The following is a 19,447-nucleotide window of genomic DNA, read 5'->3' as shown; positions in this document are numbered from 1 at the left end:
GCAACAAGAGCATCGCCTGTCTGTGGCCGCGTGCTGCCGTAGCCGCGGCTACCGGCCAGGGTCTTCAGATGCCTCACGGTTGTTTTCCTTGCCTATTTTGCCTCAATCGACACTCTACACCGGATTAAAAGAATAGAGCATCTCAGGATTCCCCGTGCTTCACAGTTTTTCTTCGTCGCGCGCTGCCTCTAGAGAGGCCTTCGGGTGCAGCCGTCCCTTCAGGGGCAGCGTGTGTCTTCTGCGATTGGTTCCTGCCTTCCCGTCTTCATCTCTGTCTGCGCTGATACTTTATGCTGTTGAACTCTTATTGCTCCAGAGAAGCACTCAGAGGAGGAGCGTCTGCAGCTTCCCGGAAAAGGCCTACCCGAGTGGACTTGCTGACTGTTGGTTACACTGCGTGATCTCTGTCTTTCATCAACGGCCCATGGGTCGTCTGCATCGTGTACCTGTAGGCTAATCATTTTGCTGCAAAGTTAGGCTGTGCCTGGCTAGGTACCAGCAGGCACAGGACCTGACGAGATCACGACAAGACATACAAAAGCGCATAACAAGGCAGAATGGCGTTCCCAGCATCTCCGCTTTGGGGCACACAGCCTTTCCACCTCGAGGAGCAACCTACAGGCGAGTTTGATCTGTCAGATGACAGTCTGGAGTCGGGAGAAGAGGACAAAGTAGCACAGCATTCTCTCTCCTCGGGGGGCTGCGGGCGCTCTGTAAACATAAAAACTGCGAAGGACAAGTCCAATGTCAGAAAGGACTTGCAAAAAATGCCACAGACGCCATCTTCATGGAGGCCTGGAAGCATGTTTAACCGCAGTATCAGCAGCAGCAGCATCGGCAGCAGGAGACACTCGTGCGGATCAGGCTTGGATTCGCGGCAGGATAGCAGAGCTACTGCCACGACTGTAGCAGAAAGCCGCCTGCAAAGCCATTCTAATGGCAGAGAAGCGTCTACGACCATGCCAAAGTCACAAACCAAGCCCTCCAACCTTTCCCAGAAAGGTGCACTCACTAGCGGCACCAATTGGGCAGATATGCCGTCCCCAACGCGCGCAGCTATCCTTAAAAAACTACAGGAAAGCCACGAGATTTTGCAGCGGAAGTCTAAAGAGGACACTTCCAAGCAGCTGCGGAGGGAGCGTGCAGCATATTCCCGCAGCAGCATGGGGTCCTCAGTCTCCCACCGCACTAGCAGCGCGAAGAGTAGCTACAGTGGTCCATCCAGGTCGCGTCTGGACCGAAAATATCTCACAGAGACCAACTCAGGTGTTCGGACTGCTGTGTGCCCCCACGGCCTTCGGTACCGCAGCCTTTGCTGCTTCTGTAGCAGCCCAGATGCCAAGAGAGATGCTGCAGCCACAGGGGGACTCCGGCTGTTGCAGCCAACTGTGGCCTCTCTCATGCACTCGGCTAGCCGCCTTGTGGATAAGCAGAATCTCTTCAATCAGAGAGCTTCTTCTGCTCCCGCGGTAAGGCTGAAAAGCGAGAAAAAGCCGTGGCAGCGGCGCCAGTAAGGCGGTTTTGTTGCTGCACCGCATCCCGCTAGGCCGTTCTGTTTCTTTTTGTCTTGCTCTCCTCAGGGAGGTCATACGCCACTTAGGTCGCGCTCAAGTGCTTCTTCAGTGGCGACGAAGGGAACGGCAGTGTCCCGCAGCAAAAGTGCACAGGTAAGCACAAACCCATGCTACTGGTGCCGAGACTCGAGGTCCGGAAGTCTCCCGCTGTAGTTACGCGCATCTTTAGGAGGGCCCTGCTGTTGCTGAGTGCTACTGAATGCGTGTGTAAAGACTTGCGTTGTTTGTCGCTTCGGCATCAGGTGTTCGAGCGACTGTGGGGAGACGCTATGGAGAAGAAGCGCAGAAACAAGGCCGCAAACCCCCAGGCGGGGATCGGGCCTTGGGGAGCGCGGTTGAGTGACCCCGGGGAAGCCTTATGGGTGTCAGCCCTTAGAAAGTCAGTTCCGCAGCAGCCGCAAGGCAGATGCAGCAGTACCCAAGTGCTGCAGTTGCTGCAGCCGGAGCGCAGTCAGCAGCAGGGGAGAAGTGAAGGCGGCACCTGCGAGTTGCTCCAAATGATGGAGCGCTGCACCAAAGTTAATGCCTCCACAGTTTCCGTCGGTACCAAAAAAAGACAGGTGAGGAGGCGCTATTCGTTGTCCTTGCGTTGCAGCTTTAGCCAGCGGTCACTTCTGATAAGTGTCGGGTGTGCTCTGCACTTCCAAAGGTTTCCTTGTTTCAGGAATTTTCCGCCGCCTTTCACACCCCCCGCGAGTCACGAACAACTTCTGCAGAATCCATCCGTTGCTTGCCACCGTTGTTTTGCAGGATGTCCTCTGGGCTGCCCCCGGAATCCGAAGCAAGACACCCCCCACAAGAGGAAGAACCAAGAAAGCCTCCCCCCTCTCCACGGATGCGGATGGAGGTATCAGCACCACATCCAGCGGACACCAGCAGCCACAGTGGCCGCTCCCAAGTGGTGCAGCTGTTCGTGCCAGCAGTGAGGGCGCAGCGTCACAACCTAAGAGAGCAGCCGCCGAGGCCGCAGCTACAGCCAGAAGCGGTCCTCCTGCTGCTGCAGTGGAAAAGGTCCACACACTTGCCGCCAGCAATGAGTCTCTCTGCCTAACCGCAGCGCCCCTGTTGGCTGCTGGCACATGGGTGTCTTTAGGTTCCCAACCCCGCGTCTTTACTCCTCGCTCCGCCGCCGCTAGACAAAAGCAGCAACAACAACAGCAGCAGCAGCATGGACGGATAGGCGAGGAGCAGGGGTCAGCTGCGTCAACAGCGACAACTCCAACGAAAAGACACGAAGAGGATCTGCAGCAGCAGCAACAGAAGCGACATGGAACTCCTGTGCTGCGAAGGACCAACAGCCGCGGGGTGGCGAAGTCAATTGAAAACCTGGTGTTTACGGAATCGGCTACTGAGCAGCCGCAACAAGCATATCAACAGCACGAACTCTGGAAGCAGCAGACGTCGCTACCAGCGGAACAGGCGAATGTGCGGTACTCGCCGGTCGCAGCAGCCTCCCCTCAGCATCAGCAACCGAGGATCTACCTAGCTTACAATCAAGGCCTTGTCGGTCGAGGCCAGCAGCAGCAGCAGCAGCAGCAGCAGCAGCAGCAGCACTTGCAACATTCAGCACAGCGTCAACCAGGCCTCCAGGCGCTGCTCAGTCAAGGCCGCGCCCAGCGCCTCGAGGAGTATTTGCGGTCACAACAGACGCTTGTCTCCCAGCAGCAAAATATGCAGCAGCCATCAGCTGTACCTGCTACATCTAGTGCTCCGTTTCCTGGTAGCACCAGGGAGGTTTTCCGCCCCCGCCAGTGGCACCCCAACCTCTTTAAACAGCCAGCTGTGCAGCATGCACAGCAACTGCGGAACTCGCAAGGAAGGCAGCCACAGCACGTGCTGTGGCAGCAAACACTGCACCCTCAGCTGCAGCAGCAGAGGGTGCAGCAACAAGGACAGCAAAAGGTACGACAGGACTTCATCCGACAACAGCAGTTCAGGCAAATGCAGAGTCTTGGGATGTTTTCTCGGAATCCAATGGCCGTTCGACAACCACTCACACCGCCGCTTTCGAACGCAGCAGCGGTGGCTGGGGAAGCGATGCCTCATGGAAGCTCTCCCTTCTTCCACTTCCCCGGAAGGACTACTCTACTTAGCCGTTAGCATCACTAGCATCTCACTGAGACAAGACTTCGTAGCGCTGGCAACTGACAGCTGCATCACCTGGAGCCTTGCCTCGGCAAGAGACGCTCCGAATACATTGATGCAGTAGATAGCTAGCTAGCTGCAATAGGCTACATAAGCACCCACGATGACTCGAAAATGGAGCCTTAAGCAGGTAGCCGTAGCTGCTGGCATCCCCGCAGCGACTGATCGACTCTTTGTTTGACATAAATCTGGAAGCTGCTCCTAGCGCATTATTTAGGGGGACGAGCATGTGGCGAACCCGGGATGTCAGGCTGCGAATCTGAATGAATTTGTTTGCGCCGTCAGAAGAGCACAAACTACAGCAGAACAACCACGAGACAATAGAATAGGCGCATCTGTGTCTTATTGCGCATTACAAAGTGTGGGAAGCGTCCCAGCAAAATCTAGCAAGGAGGGGCTGCGTTGTGTGGAAAACAAGCTGTCGCGACAGTCGTGGCGAGCTGTGCTGCTGCGGCTTCATGAGGCTTCATTAGTTTCGTCTTCTCACAGAGTGTAAGGTCACTTCCTGAACACAGAGAGATGGGCACAGTTTGAAAGAGGCCCCCCAGAGAGCCGGAAAGGATCGCTACCAAGTTTTGACGGGAATGACTTACGTAGAATATCTTGTGCGGGAGAGACCTGAGGCAGACGCAAGGGGTGGGTGGCTGCTACGGAGCCTTAGCTTAGGAGCTTCACGTATTAAGGGAAGGCAAAAGAAGGTGGATGAACGGGAGAGGCAGTGCAGAGGGAAGAGTTTGATAGACAGATAGGTGGCATGCAGAGCGCACGAAGGCCGGGGGAAATCATAGTTCAAGGGAAAATTGGACATACCCAATGCGGAGGCCGATTCGCCTGAAGAAGGGCAAGACACAAGGGGGGCTTTGGAATTCATTGCGGCAAGAGAGGAGAAAGCGAGCAGCCACCAGACAGCAGCAGGAGCAGGCGTTGAAAGCACAAGACGGCATGGTGTGCGCTTGACGAGAGTGCTTTTCGCTAAAACTGCAGGGCATAAAATTACCGAACTTCTCCCGGGCAGATTCCGTAGAGGGAAACGTTGAGTGGAGCTACGGAATGCGTTCCCAGCTGAAATACAAAAGGCATACAGAATTTCATGCCTCGTTGGGGGGGCAGTTCCCGCCAACTCCTTCGCTTACAAGTTTGGCAGCTCTGTAGTTGCAAAGTTCTCACCATGAATTCTTGTTCTGCGGTACCGATTGCAGTGCCTTCTTCTTCCTCAGCTCCCTGGGAGTTTCAAATTAGAGAACTTTGAGAGAGAGAACAAGGGTGCAGAAATTTGCTGACCTCGGTGTGAAGTTCGGCTGCACCAAAGCCTGGCGCTGCGGGAGGCAGCAGCAAACGCAAGGCAAGTGTAATGTACTTGAAGAAAACACGCCACAAAGAGAGCAGCGAGACCGACAGGAGGCGTACCATATACGCGAAGTGTGGCATGTAACCAGTCGCCCTTTTTTGCCCCGCCGCCGCAGAGATTGTCAGCTGCTTCCTTGAGAATTCGCACGGTAAGGTCCTCCTGTTCCTCCTCTGAACTCAATGCAATGACTGTCGAGGCCCTGGTTTCTGCGGCGAAGGCGTGGAATACATGTGATGTTGAGCGCGGACCGCAGAGAAGCAGCAGGGTGGAAACGAAGAGGGGTAGACGAAACATTGGCATTCCCCGGAACGAAGGTAGATTTGGTGCGGAAAGAGCCCATGAAGAGGTGGATAGGAAACCAAAATGTCGAATACAAGGTGGAAGTAAGGCGTGATGGTCCCTCTGTGTCGGCTGCTCCCCAGGAACACCATGCAACAAAGGGGGGTTCGAAAAACAAAACTGCTTTCCAATGCAAAAACACCTAGGCAACGCAAATAGCTCAGTCAAATTGAGAAAAAGAAGACCGGGGCACTGGTTTTGTTCGTTTTATCTCGAAGTATGGTGTCAGTGCGGTATACCACGAACCCTAGTGGTCATTCTGTGCACGTGTCAGTGCAGAGATCCTCTGAATCCAAAGCTCAACCTACTGACATCGACGTACGTTTCATTTTCTTGTTCAGTAAGACCTCTCTGTACGCTCGAGTGTCGTACCGCAACCGTTCGCATGCAAAACTGGAGCATTCCCTGGCTACTGACATGCTCCCAAATTCTTGTTAGCAGATCTCTCCAGGGTTTCGTCTGTTCTCTAATTCATATGCTAGCGAAGCAAGTAAGCAAACAAGTAAAAGGCACATAGCTTGGCTACTTGTCCATCTTGGGTCCCGGAAATAGCTTACACACAAGGTTCTGATTGGCGCTCTAGAGTATCAGTGTTCCTGTTTATGGTTCCGTTTCATCCTTCTGCTAAATTGGTGGAACACTTGGTGCAAAAGTACGCCGTAAATTGGCTCAATAACGGACAAAATGAGCCCCTGAGACGGGTCCTTATGTTAGTGCTCCTGCTCCCTCCTTCGTACCGTGCAGCTCCACACGACGGTCGCGCGGGGTCAAAAGCATTGAGTGTTGAGGTCTTTCGAGCTGACTAGAAGGTACATAAAGAGCCAATCTAAGAAGCATGACTTCACTGAACTACTGGTAACTACATAATCTAAAGTTTCTGTTATCATGGATCCGTGCCCCCCAAAGCAGCTGCTTTCGGTCTGTCCCTCACTTCTCACGCGCTCTCGCTTCCTCACTACAGCTGCCCTATATGTATATACATGTATGTATACATGCAAATATACGAATTCCTCTCTGTGTCCAGCCCTTTGTGCACTCGCTCTGCTTCTATGGTTCCTCTGGGTGGCACTCATGGCCGTAGCCCGTACAGAGGACGCGGAACCCCCATCAGCTGTCATCCGTTTTCCTCTCTAGTTTAAACTAGACGGAGATGAAGCAACCAAAAACAAGGTGCATGACAATCCAACGAGCTGCCGCCGGGGGAAAACGTCCAGAAAAGGCAGCAGTACAACACAGCAGCCTCTTCCGCTGCTGCTGCTCTGCATGTATGGGAGGCTTTCAGCAGCGCTTCCCTCCTCGAGTCCCCCCTGGCGCTCTCACGTCTCTGTTCTCCCAATTTTAAAACTACAGATCAACTGCCAGCTTGTTTTCCTCAGTTGATCGCAAATAGTATTAAACTGAGGACAAGAAGCGCTGCCGGAAGTCGCAGCGGAGGCCCCACCCCTCCCTCGGGTGTTTACAAGCAGCTCTCGGGCGCACTTTGTTTCCTCTCCCATCATTTTCCCCGTCTCCTAGCTTCTTGACGTGTATTCTCAACTCTCAAGCGACAGTACATCGCAGCAAACGGAGGCGCCGCAGCCTCAGCTGCAGCACCGCTTGGAAGCAGCAGCAGCAGCAGCAGGGGCGGGATGAACCCTCCTCGGCCCCCCTACGGGGGCCCAGGGGGCCCCCCAGTAGGAGGCCCCCCCCCGCCTGGCCATCCACACGCCTATGTGCAGCCTCCTCCGGGGTATATGGCCGTTAGGCCCCCGAATCAGGGGCCCCCAGTCATGCCTCCTCCGGGGTATGTGGCGTCGCGACCTCCTCCTCTCCTCCCCGCTCCATCTCCTGTTGCGAATCAGAGAGGCACGCCTCCTGTTCCGGCGTGGATGCAGCAGGGGCCCCTCCCCGTCGGTCCCCCCTCACAGCCTTTCACGTATAGGCCTCCCTATGCGCTTCAGCCGCAGTCCCCTGCAGCAGCAGTATCCCCCGGAGGAGTTGTCACTTCTTCTGCTGCTGCCTTCCAGCATCACCAGCAGCCGCAACTTCAGGAAAAAAAGGAACAGCAGCAACAGATACGGACGACTCAGCACGAGAAACCACAGCAGCAACCGCCACTGCAGCCGCAGAAGGTGAAGGCGAAGACTCACGAGGAGTTGTTGCAGGAGAAAGCTCGCAAGTGGCAACAGCTGACAACGAAGCGCTATTCCTCGCGTCAGCAACCCGGCTCGACCTTCATGGAAAAGGAGCCAATGCCTCCAGAGCATCTGCGCAAGTTGGTGAAGGATCATGGCGATATGAGTAGTCGAAAATTCAGACACGACCGTAGGGTGTATCTGGGAGCCTTGAAATTCCTGCCGCATGCGGTGTACAAGCTTCTGGAGAATATGCCGATGCCGTGGGAGCAGGCGCGAAACGTCCCAGTGCTTTACCACACGACAGGGGCCATTACGTTTGTGGCGGAGACCCCCTTTGTGATTGAGCCTGTGTATCTCGCTCAATGGGGTTCCGTGTGGATTTTGATGCGAAGGGAGAAGCGAGACAGAAGGCACTTCAAGCGCATGCGTTTCCCTCCTTTTGATGACGAAGAGCCCCCGCTGGACTACGGGGAGAACGTCCTAGCCGTCGAGCCGCTCGAGGCCATTCGGATGCAGCTCGATGAAGAAGAAGATGCTGCAGTTGCAGACTGGTTCTACTCTAGCAAGCCTCTCCAGTACGAGCGCAGACACGTGCCGGGACCAAGTTATCGGCGATGGAAGCTCGAGGTGCAGCAGCTGGCTGTGCTGCAACGTCTGGCTCACCAGCTGCTGTCTGACCTGCAAGACAGCAATTACTTTTACTTGTTCAACTTGGAATCCTTCTGCACTGCGAAAGCCTTGAACCTCGCGATTCCTGGAGGCCCCAAGTTTGAGCCCTTGTTCAGAGACATGCAAGAAGAGGACGAGGACTGGAACGAGTTTAACGACGTTTCCAAAATCATCATTCGGCAGCAGATTCGCACAGAATACAAGATCGCTTTTCCTCATCTGTACAACAACAGACCCAGATGCGTTGCGCTGCCTCCGTATCACACGCCAGCCGTGGCGTTCGTGAGACCTGAGGATCCAGATCTTCCCGCCTTTTACTTCGATCCCATCATCAACCCTTTGCCCGCCTACAAGATGAGCGCCAACACAGACGCCCTTGTTGGTACGTCGAAACGCGGGGTGGGCTCAGAGGTCGGAGGCCTGGCTAGCTTAGGCTCCACTTGAAGTTTCGAGTTGGAGAAGGAGGCAAGGGGGAATAGGGGGGGAGAATGCGCTTATGCGACACACTGCGCCGGGAGTGTAGCGGGTTCGGACGGCGAAGAGGCCAGGGCTTGTGTTCATACGCCTCCGAGTTTTTGGTCTGCTGAAGCAAGCAGCATTAGGGGGCTTCTGCGCACATGATCAAAGGGATAAGCCTTATTTGTAGGAAGCCTTCAAGGCAAGGCCTCGAGGGGAAGGGCGTGATAAGTGGGCTCGCAAGAGTAGGGGTGTTTATGTGTTCAGACCCGTCGCTGGTGGAGGGGTTCAGCCTTCCCTCTTCGTTGCGGCCCTTCCTTGAGGAGAGCCCCCTGTGTACAGACACCACAGCGGCAGGGATTTCTCTGTACTGGGCGTGCCGGCCGTTCAATTTGCGGGCGGGGCGCATGCGGAGGGCCCAAGATATTCCACTGGTTCAAACGTGGTTCAGGGAGCATGCTCCGCAGAACTATCCAGTGAAAGTCCGAGTGTCTTACCAGAAGCTGTTGAAGTGTTGGGTGCTGTGTCACCTGCACTCGCGTCCCCCCAAATCCCTAAAGAAAAGAAACCTCTTCAAGGTATTTAAGGCCACGAAGTTCTTCCAAACGACGGAGATCGACTGGGTGGAAGCAGGGCTTCAGGTGTCTAGGCAGGGTTACAACATGCTCAACTTGCTGATCCACCGCAAAAATCTGAACTACCTCCATCTAGACTACAATTTCAACTTGAAACCGGTGAAGACGCTGACGACCAAGGAAAGGAAGAAGTCTCGCTTCGGGAACGCCTTCCATCTGTGCAGAGAGATCTTGCGTCTTACCAAGCTGACGGTCGATTCTCATGTGCAGTTCAGACTGGGCAATGTGGATGCCTTCCAGCTCGCTGATGGGCTGCAGTACATCTTCGCGCACGTGGGCCAGCTTACCGGCATGTACAGGTGTGTTACGAGGCCCAACCCTTTCTCCTTCCCCTTCTCCCCCGCCCCCCGTTGTACCTGCCTTAGCAACATGCGCACAAGCTGTGTGTAGAGGCTCTCCTCTCTTTTTAGCGACGGCTTTTCGCAGTTTAGCCTGTGCCTCCTCTGTATCATGCGGCGTGTTGTCTTTGCACATGAAGGGCCTTTGCGTCCTCGGCCTTTGTTACTACAACGCTTTGGTTCACGCTGTTTTGCGGGGTGTTTCTTCTTCCTTGCGGGCGTCAGATACAAGTACCGCCTGATGCGGCAGGTGCGCATGTGCAAGGATCTGAAGCACTTGATCTACTACCGCTTCAACACGGGGCCTGTGGGGAAAGGCCCCGGCTGTGGCTTCTGGGCACCCGGTTGGCGTGTCTGGCTGTTCTTCTTGCGCGGAGTGCTACCGCTGCTCGAGCGTTGGCTGGGGAATCTGTTGGCGCGTCAGTTCGAGGGGCGTGTTTCTAAGGGAACTGCGAAGACCGTCACAAAGCAAAGGGTAGAGTCGCACTTCGACCTCGAGCTTAGGGCTGCCGTCATGCACGACATCTTAGACCTCATGCCAGAGGGCGTTAAGGCGTCAAAGGCCAGAACCATCCTACAGCATTTATCCGAGGCCTGGAGATGCTGGAAGGCAAATATCCCATGGAAGGTTCCGGGGCTGCCAGCGCCTATTGAGAACATGATTTTGCGGTACGTCACTAGTCAGAGCGGCGCCACATCTCTAGGGTGCTGCACTCTAGGGGTACCATCATGCCCGGAAGCATGCAGCCTGTTCCTAACATCTGTATATATATATATATATTTATATGTTTATTGTGTATGTACATATGTGTATCTATGTGTGTACATATATGTGTATGTGTGTACATATATGTGTATGTGTGCACATATATGTGTATGTGTGTATATATATGTGTATGTGTGTATATATATGTGTATATATGTGTATGTGTGTATATATATGTGTATGTGTGTATACATGTACGCACATACATAGTGCAAAGAGGAATATGTTTGTGAGTGTTGCAGTCTGGGGTTCTCTGGGGAGCTCCCCGGGCACGTCTGTGAGCCTTTTGGCAGTGAGCCCTACGGGTGTGTCTATCTGCGCCATCATCATGTGTCTCAGATATGTGAAGATGAAGGCTGACTGGTGGACAAACGCGGCCTACTACAACAGAGAACGTATTCGCAGAGGGGCAACGGTTGACAAGACTGTCTGCAGGAAGAATTTGGGTCGCCTCACGCGTCTGTGGCTCAAGGCGGAACAGGAGCGGCAGCATGCGTATCTTAAGGACGGCCCTTACATTACGGGAGAGGAGGCCGTTGCCATATACACGACGGCCGTGCATTGGCTGGAGTCTCGCAGGTTTACCCACATTCCCTTCCCTCCACTGAACTACAAGCACGATACGAAGCTGCTGATCCTTGCTCTGGAGCGGCTGAAGGAGTTTTACTCCGTGAAGTCGAGGTTGAATCAGACTCAGCGAGAGGAACTGGGTCTTATCGAGCAGGCGTACGACAACCCCCATGAGGCTTTGTCGCGCATCAAGCGGCACTTGCTCACGCAGAGAGCCTTCAAGGAGCTGCGTCTGGAGTTCATGGATCTCTACTCCCACCTGATCCCCATCTACGAGATCGACCCTCTAGAAAAAATCACGGATGCGTATCTTGACCAGTACCTCTGGTACGAAGGGGATGCAAGACACCTCTTCCCGTCATGGGTCAAGCCCGCCGATGCGGAGCCGCCCCCGCTCTTGGTATTCAAATTCTGTCAAGGCATCAACAATCTGACCGACGTATGGACCACGAGTGACGGAGAAAGCGTCGTCCTTCTCGAAAGCAAGTTCGAGAAAGTAAGCACACCAGACCAAAATTAGAGCCCCAGCATCATTGGGTAGGGACGGGAAGAGCGGGGGAGAAAGAGGTGGCTGGTGCTGCTGTTTCCTCGGCGAGCGGATTGGGTCTGCGGGCGGGGTCGTCAAAGGGCACTCGGTCCGCGTATCGTGTTGTGTTCAGGTGTACGAGAAGATCGACTTGACACTGCTGAATCGGCTGCTACGTCTGATCGTGGACCACAACATTGCAGATTACATCACGGCCAAAAACAACGTCAGCGTGAGCTTCAAGGATATGTCTCACGTGAACTCGTTCGGGCTCATCCGCGGGCTCCAATTCTCGTCCTTCGTCTTCCAGTACTACGGTCTTATGCTGGATCTTCTTCTCCTTGGGCTGACGAGAGCCACGGAAATTGCGGGGCCTCCCACCCTCCCTAACGAGTTTTTGTCGTTCACAGACGTGCAAACCGAAACGCGACATCCCATTCGGCTGTATTGCAGGTCCGCAGCGCACCACAAGCAGTGCTTTCGTGCCAGAGAGGTGGCTGGCTAGCTAGCGAGCGCGCCGGAAGGCGCTCGGCTCGCGTAGGACGCCGCCATGCATGCCGTCAAGCGGCCTTTCTGCGTAGGAGGGGGGTGCGGGGCGTGGGGTTGTTCCCAGTGGGAAGGCAGAGGGCCTGTCGTGGTGGTGCGAGCGTGCTGCGGTCTATATGTACAGGTACATCGATCGGTTCTGGGTCGTCTTCAAGTTCAACAAGGAAGAGAGCAGAGACCTCGTGCAAAGATATCTGACGGAAAATCCGGATCCAAACAACGAAAACGTTGTTGGATATCCCAACAAAACGTGTTGGCCTCGGGACTGCAGGATGCGCCGGTACATTTCTGCTTTGTTGCCCAACACACATACGGACACTCACTTTAGAGAATTGTTGCAATTACTCAGGGCTTTAGGGCGCCATGCTTTTGCCGCGACACGGAGAGTGCGCAGTTCGATGCCGCCGCAGCGACGCTGCCGCTTTCTCGCTGTCAGGGTCTGCGGCTTGTCTGCTTTTCCGAATACCCTCCTCATGTAGCTTTTTCATTTGTTATCCACCTCTGCTCTCTGCTTGCCTGTCCGGCCACCCTCGCCGCCTTCTGGGTGCTTCTTGTTCAGCGGACGAGTCTTCCCAGGCCCGCCTTTTCTTCCCCTTAGCCCATTTTAATGTTACGTGCTGGTATTTTTGATGCGTCATTACTTCCTTCCTTCGGTTCATTTTCTTTCTTCCTGTTCGTCTTAGGATGAAGCGCGACGTCAACTTGGGTCGAGCTGTCTTCTGGGAGATCTCGAATCGCTTGCCGCGCTCTCTCGCAACGCTGAACTGGTCTTCGTCTTTCGCGTCGGTGTATTCTGTGGACAATCCAAACTTGCTCTTCTCAATGGCAGGCTTTGAGTGCCGTATTCTACCGAAAATTCGCATGCAAACGGAGGAGTTCTCCCAGAGGGAGGGTGTATGGAAGCTGCAGAATGAGGCGACGAAGGAGATGGCAGCCCAGGCCTTTTTGAAGGTTGGTGATGACGGGATGCGCCGCTTCGAGAACAGAGTGCGCATGGTTCTAATGTCCAGTGGTGCCACAACGTTCACGAAGATTGCAAACAAGTGGAATACTACGCTAATCTCCTTGATGACGTACTTCAGGGAGGCGGTCATTCATACGGAGGCCCTCCTGGACCTGCTGGTAAAGTGTGAGAACAAGATACAGACACGTATAAAGATCGGTCTCAATTCGAAGATGCCTTCGCGTTTCCCCCCCGTGGTGTTTTACACCCCTAAAGAACTGGGGGGTCTCGGGATGCTGTCGATGGGCCACATCCTTATTCCGCAGTCCGACCTGCGGTACAGCCAGCAGACGGATACTGGTATCACACACTTTAGGTCGGGCATGAGCCACGAAGAGGATCAGCTTATTCCTAACTTGTACCGGTATATTCAGACGTGGGAGAGTGAGTTCATCGAATCGCAGCGCGTTTGGGCGGAGTACGCGCTCAAGCGTGGCGAGGCAGCTGCGCAGAACAGAAGACTGACCCTCGAGGATTTGGAAGACAGCTGGGACAGAGGAATTCCAAGGATTAATACTCTGTTTCAGAAGGACAGACACACCCTCGCGTACGACAAGGGATGGCGCGTTCGAGAGGACTTTAGGCAGTACCAACAGCTTAAGGCCCATCCTTTCTGGTGGACACATCAGCGCCATGATGGCAAACTATGGAACCTTACCAACTACAGGACGGACATGATTCAGGCTCTGGGAGGCGTGGAAGGCATTCTAGAGCACACGCTATTCAAGGGCACTTACTTCCCCACATGGGAAGGTCTCTTCTGGGAGAAAGCATCCGGGTGCGCGACGGCATAGATTGCGACGCACCTGCAGAAACACAGTCCGGGGTGTGGGGCTTAGGAATCGAAACTTTGTTAACGGCTTTGTTCGCTGGCAATGTATAGAGCGACCCGGGGTGTCGTAAGCGAGCGGGTTCCTATGTAGCTAGCCAGCTAGCTAGCTAGCTCTGGGTGTTATCTGCGAATGGACGTACCGCCTAGAATCCTAAATTTGGCTGTTCGGTTTTTGCGCGTACTCATAGGTTCGAGGAGAGCATGAAGTACAAGAAACTGACAAATGCGCAGAGATCCGGTTTGAATCAGATTCCCAATCGGCGCTTCACGCTCTGGTGGTCTCCTACCATTAACAGAGCGAATGTCTACGTTGGTTTCCAGGTGCGTTTCGCAATGTTCAAAGGGTATACATGTGTGACCTATTGCCAGCGACGTCCCTATACAGCAGAGCATCTGCAGTTCATCTATCTTCCTATGGCCAGCAAAGGGCCCATGATGCGTGTCGCGCGCGCTGTTTGGCTTGTCCGTCGTGCAGGTGCAACTGGATTTGACGGGTATCTTCATGCACGGAAAGATCCCGACGCTGAAAATTTCGTTAATTCAGATTTTCAGGGCTCACTTGTGGCAGAAGGTTCATGAATCCCTCGTGATGGACTTGTGCCAGGTATGCCCTTTGTAGTAGGCCTCCATGCCCAATTTTGCTGATTTCAACTTTGCACTGCAGCATGTGTCTATGTCTGACCTAAGGCCACACCCTGTAGACGCATCCACGGAGGCTCTAGCGCGTGGCTGGAAATTGATGAGTTTTGTGCGTATGGATTTCACGTTCCACCTGCTGCAGGCGCTTGCCCCATGCTTTGCCGTGTATGTATGGAGAGCGCTCCTTGTCATCCTGTGCCGTGTGTGCGAGTGTATATTTGTTTGCTTCCGCCTGCGAATCCTGGATCCCGTCGTCCTGGGGATACAATGTAGTCACGGTGTGGAAGGGTTAACTCGTATCATGAGCATATATGACAGCTTGCACGTGTCATATTTGTATCGGCTGCAAACCCCTTCCGGGGCATCTATGTGTGCGCATGTATCATTGAACGTGCTGCTCTGTGCTGCGTCGTACGCGCATTCACTGTATGCGTCTTCGGTACTGCGCTCCTTAAGGCCTTTTGTCATCGGGGCCTCTTTTTTCATCGTACTTCCCGCATGTGCATGCATGCGCTGGCAACACTTATTTCTCCCGGGCTTACTTTTGCTGGCAAGGATGACCATCATAGTCATGCTAATTTGGAGGGGGTGGCGTTTTGTCCATCCTCACTGAAAGAAACCAAACTTCTCACAACAAATCTGACGCCTTCAAGCCCGCGTTGCCTTAACCCCGCGCTCGAATCCTGCAGCAGCTATCCTCCCTTTGCTTGCTGCACAGGTTTTGGGGTTCTTGTGCTGTTGTATGTAAAATTGTATGCTGTATGACCACTGGAAAAACGGGGGTGCAGCTTGGCGCGGTTATGTAAGCGCGTCCGGCTTCGAATTTCCATGGCTAGGGATACTTCTGAGGTTAGGACTCGTGGTTCGGATTTTGTGTCGTGTGCAGGTGTTTGACATGGAATTGGATTCTCTGGAAGTGGAGATGGTGCAAAAGGAAACGATCCATCCCCGAAAGTCTTACAAGATGAACTCTTCTTGCGCTGACATCTTGTTATTCGCCTCATACAAGTGGCCTATCTCGAAGCCTTCGCTTCTTGCTGAAAGCAAAGACATCATGGAGGGGGCAACTGCGACCAAGCACTGGTCAGAAAAGGTTATCTGTTTCTAGTTGAACCCTTTGCGCCTCTTGCGAATCAGTTGCTCTCTATTCTATCAATAAATTTCCACCGTTGTATACTCCTGCGGATGGGCTCATTGCTGTGGCTTGCTTTGTGCTGAAAGCGGAGGCGTCGTCCTTATTCTTTACGCTCGTCTTCTGCTGGCAGTCCCTTTGTGTTGCTTACCACTTTCGTGTACGTTTTAGCGTCCGCTTTCGTCGTGGCATGTGTATCTGCGCTTCAGGCTTGACGTGCAGCTGCGGTGGGGGGATTACGACAGCCACGATATCGAGCGTTACTGCCGTTCCAAGTTCCTTGACTACACTACGGATAATATGTCCATTTACCCGTCTCCTTCCGGGGTCCTCGTGGGCCTAGACCTTGCGTATAATCTGCATTCTGCTTTCGGGAACTGGATTCCGGGACTTAAGCCTCTCATGCAAAGAGCCATGAACAAAATTATGAAAGTAGGAGCGAACAGAATACCAGGGGAAAAGGGTTGTGTGTAGCTTAGGCCTTGCACAAGGCCAGCCGGGAGGAGGGAGCTAAATTTCGAACTAGCGATCCGTGGCAAGGGTGTGACAACGTGTGAACTTGACTGTGTCTGCTTGAGAAAATGTGGCTGTATTCGGTGGGTTAGGCTTCGTGGTGTGCATCTCTGTACGTGTGTCTTCGATAGGCGAACCCTGCGCTGTACGTGCTGCGTGAGAGGATTCGGAAAGGGTTGCAGTTGTACTCTTCCGAGCCGACGGAGCCGTATCTGAATTCCCAGAACTATGGGGAGCTGTTTTCTAATCAAACGGTTTGGTTCATCGACGACACCAACGTGTACAGAGTGACAATCCACAAGACATTCGAGGGAAATCTCACGACGAAACCTGTGAATGGCGTCATTTTTATCTTCAATCCTAGGACAGGCAAGCACCCATTTGCTATTGGCCTTTGGGGTTTAGCTAGGGTCTGGAGGTGTGAGGGAACGCTTCTGCTGAATTCCATTCTCCCTGTTTCTTCCATTATCACTTCATTGCTTTCTTTCCACTTGTCCCCGCTTTTGTGCTTTTCGCTGCGTCGATCATTGACCAAGCTGTATATATGTTGACCAGATTCAATACTGCCAATGTTCGTGTGTGGCGTACAGAGCGGTGCTCTGCTGACGCGGCGCTGGATGCATAGCTGCATCGTGCTGCCTTGCCTGGCCGTTCCTCCGAGGCTTTCCGTCGATCCCTGCCTTTTCTGCTGCGCTGTTATGGTGTCTTTGCGAACAGGCCAGTTGTTCTTGAAGATTATTCACACGTCCGTGTGGGCAGGTCAGAAGCGTCTGACGCAGCTGGCTCGTTGGAAGACAGCAGAGGAGGTTGCGGCGTTGATTCGTTCTCTGCCTGTTGAGGAGCAGCCCAAACAAATTATTGCCACTCGAAAAGGCATGCTGGATCCTCTTGAGGTGCATTTGCTGGATTTCCCCAATATTGTAATCAAGGGCAGCGAGTTGAACCTTCCGTTCCAGGCCTTGATGAAAATCGAAAAATTCGGGGATATGATTCTGCGAGCTACGCAACCGGAAATGGTATTGTTCAACCTCTTTGACGATTGGCTCAAGTCCATCTCTGCATACACCGCGTTCTCTAGGATGTTGCTCTTGCTTAGAGCCCTGCAGGTGAGCACCGAGAGAACGAAGATTATCCTCAAACCCAACAAGGCCACAATTACCCAACCTCACCACATCTGGCCCACTCTGACGGACGAGGAGTGGATCCACGTGGAAGTTACGCTCAAGGATCTCATTCTGGCGGACTACGCGAAGAAAAACAATGTGAACGTTGCATCGCTGACGCAGTCCGAAATCAGAGATATTATCTTGGGTATGGAAATCACGCCGCCGTCCATTCAGAGGCAGCAGATTGCCGAAATCGAGACGCAGGCCAGGGAGCAGCAGCAGGTAACGGCCACCACAACAAGAAGTGTCAACATTCATGGCGAAGAGATGATTGTTGCTACCCAGTCGCCGCACGAGCAGCAAGTCTTCGCGTCAAAGACTGACTGGCGAGTGAGGGCCATTTCGGCCGCCTCGCTGCACCTGAGAACACAACACATATACGTCAACAGCGAAGACATCTCTGACGCAGGCTGCACGTACATCATGCCGAAGAATCTCCTCAAGAAGTTCATTTGCATCGCAGACCTCAGGACACAGGTGGCGGCTTACCTCTACGGATGCTCGCCCCCTGACAACAACCAAGTGAAGGAGATCAAGTGTCTGGTCTTGCCGCCTCAGGTTGGCAGCCATCAGGGCGTCTCCCTCCCCTCGCAGTTGCCGTCTCATCCCTACATCGCAGATCTGGAGCCGCTCGGATGGATCCACACGCAGCCGAACGAGAATCCTCAGTTGCTGCCTCAAGATGCGACAATGCATGCAAAGATTCTAAACGAAAACAAGACATGGGACGCGAGCACCGCAGTCGTTATTACCTGCGCCTTCACCCCTGGCAGTTGCTCCCTTACTGCCTATAGACTTACTCCCCAGGGATACCAGTGGGGGAAAGCGAACAAGGTAAGACATCATATGGAGAACCATCGAGCCACCGTCTCTGATCCCTTTTCGCTGTATCTGCAGAGGTGCGATGTCGATGCGCACATCCGAAGAATTATAGAGGTAACCAGTCTTCCGCAGTATTGTGGTTGTTTTTGCGTTGCTTCTCCGTCATCTGTTGTTCTGCAGGATGCAGGTGCAAATCCAGCGGGATACTTGCCTGGCCACGCGGAGCGAGTGCAAATGCTGTTGTCTGATGTCTTTTTGGGATTCTTTTTGGTGCCAGCGGAAGGTGGCGGCTTGTGGAACTACAACTTCATGGGAGTGAAGCATTCCCCCGCCATGAAGTACAATCTGCTGTTGGACACCCCCAAGGAGTATTACCACGAGGCGCATCGGTACGAATGAGCTGGCGCTAGTAGTTTTTTCGTTCCCCTTGTTTTGGTATCCGTTGTTGTTTTATCCTTCGCCCCACGCTCCGCCTGTGCATCTGCTACCATCATGTTTTTATTATGTTGTGCCTTTTGCGCCGAGCGTTCACTCTGCGACGCGCGCTCTCGTTGTCAACTTTTGGTTGTTGGTGTAGGGTGTTTGGCTGTGTGTGTCTGTACGGCCCTCTTGTTTTTATAGTAGACGTCGCTCCTAAGATGCGTCTCGCTGTTTGACACATAGTCTCCCCGTCTAACTCTACTCTGTGCTCACGCATATCACGACTATTTGTGTGGGGGTTTGCACCTGCTTTCACAGGCCTGCACACTTCTTGCAGTTCACGCAGTTGGATCAACAAGAAGCAGAAGCAGGGGAAAGGGAGGATCTGTTTGCCTAGTACAGTCAAAGCCCCCTAGACTTGGTCCTACTGAGCCGTTCACATGTAGCGACGCGCACCTGGATGTTCATTTGCACGTGCCCTTCGTTCAAATTCGCCGATTGGCCACTTGCGGCCGAACGGGCCGCAGTGCAAACCTTCGGTTGGTGAAGCTGTTGCAGCTTACCAGGCAACCAATTGGGCGCCTCACCGATCAGGTTTTACTGAGCTCGGCTTCGCCGTGCGCAGAGCAACCACCGCGACTCGTGCTGCGTCGCTCATTCGTCCACCGCTTATGTGGGAATACGAAACTCTAGCACGGTTTGCCGCTGGGGCAGAGTAGGAACCTGCCGAATGTAGCTAGCTACCTAGGTAGGGGGGCTAGGGGACTTGAGGGAAGGGATCGTGGAGCTACTTAGATTCGTAACCACCCAGGGGACGCGCCACTGCTGCACCCCTGGGAAACGTCTCGACTGTCGTTACACTCGGGGCACGGCCACCAGTCAATGCGCCCG

At 53.7% G+C, this 19,447-nt stretch overlaps 2 protein-coding genes across 2 annotated transcripts; one reads left to right on the top strand and one right to left on the bottom strand.

Annotated features, from left to right (window-relative positions):
- Window positions 1-4,712: 4,712 nt before the first annotated feature.
- Window positions 4,713-5,367, bottom strand: LOC34621586. The gene is made up of 3 exons (XM_026334691.1): window positions 5,077-5,367; window positions 4,887-4,940; window positions 4,713-4,781 (listed from the first exon to the last, which is right to left on the bottom strand). Exons 1-3 carry the CDS (start codon window positions 5,365-5,367, stop codon window positions 4,713-4,715), a joined length of 414 nt encoding a protein of 137 aa, XP_026190476.1.
- A 1,667-nt stretch (window positions 5,368-7,034) lies between these two features.
- LOC34621587 (pre-mRNA-processing-splicing factor 8) lies at window positions 7,035-18,953 on the top strand. The gene is made up of 16 exons (XM_026334690.1): window positions 7,035-7,367; window positions 7,494-8,574; window positions 8,916-9,582; window positions 9,847-10,290; window positions 10,727-11,453; window positions 11,617-11,936; window positions 12,154-12,309; window positions 12,713-13,810; window positions 14,053-14,185; window positions 14,340-14,468; window positions 15,390-15,586; window positions 15,845-16,067; window positions 16,280-16,517; window positions 16,866-18,148; window positions 18,317-18,525; window positions 18,875-18,953. The coding sequence occupies exons 1-16, from the start codon at window positions 7,035-7,037 to the stop codon at window positions 18,951-18,953; spliced, it is 7,317 nt and encodes a 2,438-aa protein (XP_026190475.1).
- Window positions 18,954-19,447: the final 494 nt, after the last annotated feature.

This window comes from Cyclospora cayetanensis, unplaced genomic scaffold (assembly GCF_002999335.1).
Source record: "Cyclospora cayetanensis isolate NF1_C8 unplaced genomic scaffold, CcayRef3 CcayRef3_contig_48, whole genome shotgun sequence".
NCBI classification, from domain to species: Eukaryota; Apicomplexa; class Conoidasida; order Eucoccidiorida; family Eimeriidae; genus Cyclospora; species Cyclospora cayetanensis.
This window is presented reverse-complemented; position numbering and strand designations above follow the sequence as displayed.

Bases quoted from the DNA above. Each gene is read 5' to 3' on its own strand.
- LOC34621586 (XM_026334691.1), bottom strand. From the start codon at position 5,367: ATGCCAATGTTTCGTCTACCCCTCTTCGTTTCCACCCTGCTGCTTCTC. The intron at 4,941-5,076 runs GTACATTACACT...TGAAACTCCCAG, and splicing joins TTGTGGCGTGTTTTCTTCAA to GGAGCTGAGGAAGAAGAAGG. The intron at 4,782-4,886 runs GTGAGAACTTTG...TTTGTATTTCAG, and splicing joins CCGCAGAACAAGAATTCATG to CTGGGAACGCATTCCGTAGC.
- LOC34621587 (XM_026334690.1), top strand. From the start codon at position 7,035: ATGAACCCTCCTCGGCCCCCCTACGGGGGCCCAGGGGGCCCCCCAGTA. The intron at 12,310-12,712 runs GTACATTTCTGC...TGTTCGTCTTAG, and splicing joins CGGGACTGCAGGATGCGCCG to GATGAAGCGCGACGTCAACT. The intron at 15,587-15,844 runs GTCAGAAAAGGT...TCTGCGCTTCAG, and splicing joins GCAACTGCGACCAAGCACTG to GCTTGACGTGCAGCTGCGGT.